This window comes from Petaurus breviceps, unplaced genomic scaffold (genome assembly GCF_028583685.1).
Source record: "Petaurus breviceps papuanus isolate PSGF00001 unplaced genomic scaffold, PetGlider_PUasm1.0 90466, whole genome shotgun sequence".
NCBI classification, from domain to species: domain Eukaryota; kingdom Metazoa; phylum Chordata; class Mammalia; order Diprotodontia; family Petauridae; genus Petaurus; species Petaurus breviceps.
In genome coordinates this window covers 668,762-678,422 of record NW_027187260.1, presented here as the reverse complement: position 1 = coordinate 678,422, position 9,661 = coordinate 668,762, and the positions used below count along the sequence as shown (strand labels likewise).

General features: G+C 37.5%; 1 protein-coding gene across 1 annotated transcript in view; it reads left to right on the top strand.

The window, feature by feature from the left end:
• DNAH14 (dynein axonemal heavy chain 14) overlaps positions 1 to 9,661 on the top strand; it is a 412,217-nt gene that overhangs the window by 305,025 nt on the left and 97,531 nt on the right. The window contains exons 60-64 of the mRNA XM_069062634.1: positions 1,081 to 1,189; positions 1,479 to 1,604; positions 3,008 to 3,102; positions 4,252 to 4,411; positions 7,849 to 7,980. Coding sequence (XP_068918735.1) covers positions 1,081 to 1,189; positions 1,479 to 1,604; positions 3,008 to 3,102; positions 4,252 to 4,411; positions 7,849 to 7,980 — 622 coding nt within the window. The remainder of the gene's footprint in view (positions 1 to 1,080; positions 1,190 to 1,478; positions 1,605 to 3,007; positions 3,103 to 4,251; positions 4,412 to 7,848; positions 7,981 to 9,661) is intronic.

Sequence of the window (9,661 nt, the reverse complement as noted above, 5' to 3'; positions counted from 1 at the left end):
GAAGAGAAGAGAAGAGAAGAGAAGAGAAGAGAAGAGAAGAGAAGAGAAGAAAAGAAAGAAAAGAAAAGAAAAAGAACTTTCTGATAATGATACCCAGTTGTTATTAGGATCACTCCTCACCCTGGAGGAATGTAATTCTAATATTTCTCAGCTGTGTCATCCCTCATCAAAGCCAAGTAGCACTCTGAATAGAGTGTTAGACTTGTAATCAAGAATACTGAAGTTTGAATCCTGCTTCAAACATTTACTGGCTATGTGACCTGGGATAAGTCTTTCTTATCTTCCTTAGCCTCTGTTTAATGAGACGGCTGAACTCAGCTGTCTCCACAGCTCCTTACAGCTGTAAACGTATGATCCAATGTCCCTATTGATTTGACTGCTTCTCTGAGACAGAAGTTAATTTCCAAACTCCTATGTCCAGTGTATCATATGTTATAGCATTTAACAGTATTCTGTCTTGTACTATTGAGTCATATATATTAATCTCATCTTGCCAATTAATATGCATGCTTCATTATGGTAGCAATCTTAACACGTCTTGTATCTCCCACAATGCCTCCAATTGGAGCAAGCGATTGACAAAGGCTCCATTTGGCTTAAGCCAACAGAAAATCGTTCTAATTGAGTAATTTTAAGCATCGGTAAATCAAATGGGGGTTTTATTTTGTGGGGTAGAATCCTCTCAGGTATCCCTGAAATTGAAGCTCATTGTTTCAATTATCACAAAACTCCTATACCTAATTATGTACAATTGCACATTTTGTACTTGTTAATATTTTTCTTTCTATATATTATTATATCCTATCTCCCCTGGAGATTATGAATTCCTTACAGGCAGGAGCCATATCTTCTGTTTCCATGGAAACACCCCTGAGCTTGTACTACCATGCGGGTACACAGTGGGGACTTGAGAAATTCTGGTGACTTATAGTCATCATCTTCCAATTCTGGAATGTTTCTAAGATGTATTTCTGGTGTAAATGGTTTAAAAATTCAATGCTGCATTCTCCCATTAAATAGGTCAGTCGAAGGACACACCAAAACCCCACTTCACAGCTCTTTGATATTTGCCTTTTTCAGGGAACGTTTTAATAATGGCCTCTCAAAGATTCTGGAAGCATCAATGCTAGTTTCAAAAATGCATAAAGAGCTTCTCGTCCTCGGTCCTCAAATAGAACAAAAAACTAAGGTATACTTGGTTGGGAATAGATGTTAATTATGGGTTTCCTGTATTTTTAAGACATCAGTCAGGAGTTTGTTTTGGTAGCTTGTGATCTTTATGTTATAACAAAATCAGTTCCTGTCATTCTTCACGTATATGGTGTGAAGAAAATTTCATTCTGTATTAATCTTCTGAAGACACAAATGCATCCTGGTTGCTCTGATAAATTTACTAACTCCTGAAATGTTGGAAACTTTGATCTGTCTCAGATGGATTCTAAGAAAGAAATATATAGTTTTAGTTTCTTTTTCTTTAGGAAACAGAGATCCTCATGGAAAAATTACAGAAAGATTCACAAGTTGTGCAGCAAGTACAGATCCTCGTAAAAAGGGATGAAGAACTAATGGCTCGGGAAATACAGATTGTAGAAGAGTATGCAGAGGTAGTATAAACTTATCAGAATAATTCCAGGAAACCTATAATGTTCTCCTTCCTGAGTTAAATGGAGTTGGGTTCTGCCTCTCAGAACATGAAACTGGCCAGGTCAGTTAAACTCAATAAAACCCATCAATAAAATGAAATGGCTGGACCAAATGTTCTCTGAGACCTTATCTAACTCTGGAATTCATCATCATTATCAAAGTTAAGTTTATTATGTACTTTAGAAGTAAAGCAAGTTGTAAATACGTATTAGAAACCTGCAACTTTTCAAGTACAACTCACTTTTTCTGTTCTATTATGTATATGGAAATACCTATTTTATCTGGTGTTTGTTGAGTATAAAAATACATTTTTTAATTAAGTAGATTCTATCCTTCAAGTTTCCCTTTAAGTGCTCGCTTACACCAGGAATTATAAAAAGCATAAAATGTAAAAAAGCATTCCTCTCAACCTCTGTATTAGATCAGATAGGATGAGTGTTTTTATTCCCATTTCACAGATAGGTATCCTGAAGTTCAGAGAAGTTAGATGATATGACACATAGCTCATATGACCCTTTCAGATCCAGGATTTGCACTTAAGGATTCTGATCCTAGGGGGAAAAAAAATTTAAGTGTTCTAGGTGGGGGGATTTGAGGGGTATACTATTTCTTAAAGTCTTTTTTTTACACTAGGCATTTTTCATTTATATCTTTCCTCCCCTAATAAAACCCTCAAGAGGGTTCTATTCAAGAACAAAGACAGTTAAAACCAACCTTGTGATTGTGTCTGTCAGTATTGCTATTTGTAGTCTCTCCCACTCTTATCCTGCACAACCCAGAACTACTATAATAATATAAGAGTCTTGGATGTAGGAAAATTTAGCAAACATGCTAAATTAATGAGTAATTACAAAAATAGAACCTCTTAAAACTTAAACTTTAAACGCATCAAGGAAGATTTCCTCAAAAAGTGTGGTTCTTGCAGAGTTAACCTTCAGTTATTAAGAAACTTTACTTCTCTAGGAAAATTCATTGTCCAATTTTGAGCTAGTAATTGTTAGAATTTTTATTCTTTTTCTTGAGAACTACTAATGTTTTCTGTTCTCTAATTTTGTGCTTTCGATGAACAGAAATTTTACCTATGGCCTTCTCCCTGTATGTCTCATCTCCCCTTGTGTTCCCTTCTGTCTTCTTTCTTTTCCCTTTTTTCTGTCTTTCCCTTTACCTTTTTTCTTTACCTTTCTCATTCTCTCCATTATCTGTATCTATTGTGTATCTGATATACACTGCTTAAACTAATAAAGTTATAATGCAAATAAATACAACTAATGACATTCTGTGTTCAATCAATGAGTATTGTTGCTTGCCATTTAATAACTACAACTAATAGTCACTTATTTTTTGTGCTGCTTCCTTACTGTAGAAAACACAAGGAGAGCTAAGTCGTGTGATACCAGCTTTTGAAGAGGCACTTGTGGCTCTGAATGCCCTAGATAAAAATGACATCTCTGAATTAAGGTAGTTTTCCAAGTTCATCATTTAATTTCTAAATTCATTATTTAATTCTTTAAAATATTCATCGATAGCCCTAAAATGATGACCTTTATGATTTAATATTATTACAGTTTTCCTCCTACCCCTCTCTGCCTATTTTCCTAAGTTTCTTGAAGTCAAAAGAGCTAACAATTATATAAATTAGCATTTTAAAATGTGATGCTGTGTTCAATTTTTAATGAATATATTTAGAGTTATGTTCAAAAATGGATATAAGGGAGTTGCAGGCAGAGACTGTCTCATTTTGTTTGTATAAATGAGTACCTAATAAGTTGCCTAGTGCCTAACCATGCTCAGCACAAAAAAGTGCGTAATCAATGCTTATTGATTAATAAGACTCTTAATCAGTAAACATCAATTTAGGTGAGCCAGCTTTCAAACAAAATTCCCAAGCCCAGTCACTTCAAATCAGCAACTAATGCACCAGATGAGTAATTAAACTTTCAAGTAGATGCCCCTACCCTACTGAAAGTCTTCTGATATAATAACGGAAAGTCAAGTAAAGAACCCCCAATTCTTGAAATGACCCCAAGTTTCACATGGAAACAGATGCCTTTCTTTTGTTTTGTTTTGTTTTTTTAATACAACATTCTACCAGTTTTGCTTTGTGGAAACAAGACAGAATATAACGTCTGAGGAATTTGAAATGCGTATCACACAGAGGGCAATGCAGGGACTCACAGTAGGTGGGAGAAGTCTGCAACCTGTAGCCAAAGAGAAGCTTTAAATAATAGGAGTAAAATACATCGTCAATGAAACGCATGATAGGAGATGAGATGATCACATAGTGAGACAACAGGATGATAGGTGGACAGCCACTGGTCCCCTTCAGACTTCTGGAGAAATCTATAAAGGTCTCTAGCATATCGGGTGGATCTCCATGGCAAACATGTGGGAGGCTCCGGACAAGAGTTGTACAGGGTGGGTAGCCAGAGATGGATGGCAATCCACATGATTGGAGGGATGTTCCCAATGCATGGTGCTCAGTAGAATGAGAACTCCTTAAACACAAGGACTGTTGTCATTTTCATATTTGCAGCCTCAGGGTATGACACACTTGTCATAAAGCAGACACTAAGTGATTTTTAACTTGAATTGTTGATTCTGTTACAGAGTGTACACACGTCCGCCCCATCTGGTCCTGACTGTCATGAATGCAGTCTGTGTCCTTCTGGAAAAGAAACCTACCTGGACAATTGCGAAACTACTCCTTGCAGATCCTGGATTCCTCAAAAAATTGACTAACCTGGATAAGGATAGTATACCTGAAAAGGTAAAAAGTAAAGACCTTATGAAGGAAGGTATTTAAGAGTTACCTAAATAGCATAGTTCAAAGTGTATATTTGACTTAGAAGGCAAAGGTACTGGTATCATTGATGGAAATAAAGGTATAGACTCTACCACATGTGGCCTAGGTCCTCAGGTGCAGCCTTTTGACTGAGTCCAAGTTTTACAGAACAAATCCTTTTATTAAGGGGTTTAGTCAGAGGACCACACTTGAGGACTTGGAGGGTCACATGTGACTTCAAGACCACAGGTTCCCCATCCCTGGGTAACCAAGAAAGTTCTGTGTTCAAACTAACTAATGGTATAGGATCATAGAATTTGGAGCAGGAAGTGACCTTAGAGTTGATATAGTCCAATCCTTTCATTTTACAAATGAGGTCCACTGAGGTCATGATTTCCCCAAGGTCACATGCACTGCTGAGATTTGAACCCAGATACTCTGACTCCAAAATAAAGTATCTGAATACAATCTCCTCATTTTATAGGTAAGGAAACAGAGGCACAGGAAGTTTAAATGATTTGCCCAGGGTCACAGAGCTAGTAAGTACTTGAAGTGGGATTTGAAACCAGGTCATCCTGACCTCAAATTCAGTCCCCTGAACCGTTCTATCTCCCCTAAATCATGCTGCCTCTTGAAAGTTCTGAAACAATCAATTAAGCAGATAAATCCAGAAAAAAATCCATTGAGGTTTTAGGACCTACTTAAGTGATAAAAATAAATGAATAAATAAATAACGTTAGACTAGTATACTGTAAGTAGGGGCAAGATATTCTTGGTCTGACTCCAATATGGCAAGGGGGTACCTTCCATTCAGATAGTGGTGGCCCTTTGGGGGCCTCACAGAATTCCTCACCACCAGGGATGGCCAGCGACTAAGATTCCCGGCAATATCAGTACCAAGAGTGTGTTGGGAAACAGTCTTACCTAAGATGAGCCCACAAATAGGGAGAGTCTGAAGCAGGGCAAGGTCAGGGAAAGGAGTGAGCCTCTCAATCTTTGCTAAAAGTCCTTATATTCCTAGAGATGACTGCCTCTCCAAGTCTAGGGACTTTGGCTTTATGTATTATCTTTTTCACTTTCCCTTTGAGAAACAGACAAGAGGACAAGGTGTGGTGAGCTGCCTTTGAGTCTAGATGTGGGTATTCCAGGTCCTGGGGTCATGTAGAGGCGAGGCTTTGTGTTCCTGTGGGAGAGATAAAATGCTTTGCCAAATTCTCTCTCCACTCTCTCAAAGTACAATCTGTTCAGGGAAAAGCATAGATGAGGCAGACTTCAGGAAGAAGAGAGCAGAGAAGAAAATCAAACCCTAAGTCCCTGCTGAAGGATGAAACCTTTTTGAAGATTCCTTTGCACTCCCATCCCAGGAACCTCTTCTTTCTCTGGAAGCTTTGCCTTCTCATCCTGCTCAGACTTTCTTGGAGGGTGTTAAATCTTGGTTCCCTCTCCCCTCCCCCCCACCTTCTCTCTCCCTTCTTTGTTTGAACTAATAATTATTATTAACATAATTATAATATTAATTTATAATATTTATATAATTATATATAACAATATAATTGATAATTATTATAATGACAGCCAGCATTTACGTAGCATTTTAAGGTTTGCAATGTGATTTACAAATATTACCTCATTTGAGCTTCACAAAAACCCTGGAAAGTGGGTGCTGTTATTATATCAATTTTATATGTGAGGAAACTAAGGCACAAAAAGCTAAGTAACTTGGCCCAGGTCATGAGATTCTGTTGACTCTAGTAATCTGGGCAAGGAAAACCACCCTAACCAGGAACTTCCTGGCTTAGTTTCCCCTTTGTAGACCAGGTTACCCCTAGCTTAGATTGTAAAGCAAGGACACAAGGGTCGCCTTTTGATGTCGTAGAGGAGCTCACAAAGTAAACAGAGTAACCCAGTCCAAGCCTTGGGAGGGGCTGAAATGTGGTCACATTCCATAGCTGGAATGGGCTGGGAGAAATTTCTCTTTAAGTTAGCATAAGAAATGGCCTTTTGTACAAATACTCAAATGATGCAACATTAAAATTAATTCTCCTCATCTAAAAGCATATACAATAAATGACAGACTAAGGTGTTTGATTAGTTTGATGTGCAGAGTAAAAGAAATAAGCAAAGGCGGAGGATGGAGGAAAGAGAATAAGCATTTATAGAGAACCTACTACAATGACTTTACCTTCTGACTTTGAAAAAAAGGCCAAGAACCCAAGGAGGGCTATTCCCAGTCGATATATCTGCCTAAAACAGGATAAGTATGTGCCTTATTCAACTCATATACAATCTTTAACTTTTGTAGGGCTTAGTTTGAAGTTGGGGCTCCCACTTGACTCCTCACTCTCACTCCCTATATCCAATCAATTGTCAACTAAGACAGTACCTTCTCTCACAGGAGTCCCTCTTCTTTCTCCTCTGACTGTGCTACCAACTTGGTGCAGGCCCTCACCACTTCATGCCTGAACCACTGCAGTAGCTTCTAGATGGTGTACCTGCCGCAAGTCTCTCCCACCTCCAATCCATCCTACATTCAGCTATTTGACTGATCTTCTTAAAATTCAGCTCTGATCACGTCACTCTCCTTTTCAGTAAATTCCAGTGGCTTCTTATTATCTCTAGGATCAATTATAAAACTCTGATTTACCCCTTCCTACCTTTACAATCTTCTTACACCTTACTCTCCTCTCCCAAGCACATACATACCCTAAAGGTCCAGTGACACTGAACTCTGCTATTCCTCACACACAATGCTCCTTCTCCTGACTCCAGGTGTTTTCACTGACTGTCCCCCACTCCTGGAACTCTGTCCCTCCTTATGCTTACTTCCTAGTTCCCTGACCTCCTTCAAGTCTCAACCAAAGTTCCACCTTCTGCAAGAAACATTTCCTAGACCTCCTTAATTTTAGTGCCTTCCCTCAGACTACCCCAGATTTTTTCTGTCTATATATTATTTGTACATAGTGTTTGCATATTGTCTCCTCCATTACTCTGTGAGCTCCCTAAGAGCAGCAACTGTCTTTATTTGTATCTTCAGCGTTTAGAAGTCCAGAGTCCAGTACATAGTAGGTGCTTGGTTCACTATCAGGCTAGAGAATCACTGTTGTACCCAAATAATAAGTTTGGATTTGGTTTTTTTTTTTAAGGTTATGTTTTTGTCTGTGTTTTAGAGTATCTTCTCTGGAATTATAACAAAGCAACTCTTACAAGTAACAGAACATGATATAAGTCAAAGCTCTCGCTCTTCTTTGCATAGCTTTAGCAGAACACCAGCATCTTTTTAGATATAGGTATTTGCCAAGGAGTCTACTATAGGGGAAAGGATCAAAAGATTCCAAACAATCCCTTTTTTCTATATATGTGTATGCAGGAACAATACGTCAAATCTGGACCACCTTTTTGACATATGTCCTTATTCCCTCTAGGCATTTGCAAAACTGAGAAGATATTTAAGTTTACCTGATTTCAACACAACTAAGATTTCTCGAGTGTCTGTTGCCTGTTGTTCCATGTGCCAGTGGGTAATAGCTTTAAATAACTACCATGAAGTACGGAAGGTATGTCTTTTCATCTGTAAAGGACAAGATGTATTGACATTATTTCTCCAGTGTGAATATATTATAGGGATACTTGGTGTTATGGTGAACCTAACATCATTACTTTGTTAGTTGAGGTTCAATTTTGGCAGGTAACAAGGATGTGCAACAAGGATATAGAAGCCCTTAGCTTCTCTGAATGTGACCTACCTCTTCTCTACATGGAAGCTTTTCTGGTCTGTAGGACAGGATATGGTACTTCACATGGTCTTCAGACATCTACTGGGGTGGTGGGCTCTGACTCCACATAAGTGGGACTTTTTATGCCTCTAGGTTACCAGGGGTCAGTTAGGTCCCAAGGACAGCTTTGTTGCATTTTAAGAAATACTAATCCCTATACAATAAGATAAATGGTGAAAAACCACAGTCCTACTATACTAAGATACTGCAAGAGATCCATGACTTCAACAGTATGACTCCTCCATCTGTGGTCCTTCCTTTTCCAGTGACCAAAGTAAATGTAATGCTTATATTTCTATAAGTTCTTAGCAGGAAACATGGATACTATTATTGGGGCAGGGGGGTTTGGTGAGGGGAGTGCTATCTGATTATGTTCTTTGTAAAGAGTAATAGCAATATCTAAGCAGAATAGAATCTGAGGTTGTATATTAATTTGAATAAGTTACATTTTATTGATCTGAGGCTTTAAAAAAAAGTAGACACAGTTTTACCTCCATAAAAATTGGCAAAAGTGGAAAAGTAATTACTAGAGGTGTGGCTATAATAAAGCATGCTAATTTACAATTGATTGTAGCTGTGAAATAGACTAACAATTATGAATTTCAATTTTGGAATCATACTCCACCAAAAAAGATGACTAAATGTCCATGCCTTTTTACCCAGAATTCCACTGCTGGGTATATACCCCAAAAGAGGTCAAATATAGACTTGAGAGTCCAATATATGTCAAAATATTCATCACTCCTTTGATAATAACTGGAAACAAAGTGGCTGCCCATCTATTAGGGAATGGCTAAAAAAATTATGGTATATAAACATAATCAAATATTTTTGTTAAGCAAGAAATTACAATTGTCAGAAATTCTCAAAACTGAGGGAAGATTTATGTGAACTGATATGGCATGAAATAAGCAAAACCAAGAGAACAATTTACACAGCAATTACAACTATGTAAATTAAAAGATCGCTAAAAAGCAAATGAAGCTCCTGGAGCAAGGATGAAAACACATATCCTCCTCTTCATGGTAATGTGAGATCAGAGAACACTAGAACAAAATATTATAGACATTGTCAGATAAGATCTTTGTTGGGTATTTTTACCTAATTGATTTTTGTTTGGGTTTTGTTTTTTGATTTGGGCTTTGTTTTTTGTTTTGGGTTTTGTTTTTTTGTTTTAGGTTTTGGGGTTTTTTGGGGGGGGTATCATAAGGAAGGGTTCAGTCTAGGTTGGAAAAATGGCAGTGATACAAAAACAATAAAAGGTATCAATAAAGCATTTTTAAAGTTAAATACAGGAAAAGTTATTATTTCTTCTCCCTAAAGGTCTATGTTAAATAATTCCATTTTTAGGAGTAAATTTCTAAGCTGCTTTATTCTTCTATTAAGAAAAATGTGGGCAAAAAGTTGAGTGTGGTAATATTTCCTGCTGTTGAAGATTACACAGTTAGCCTTTGGCATAACT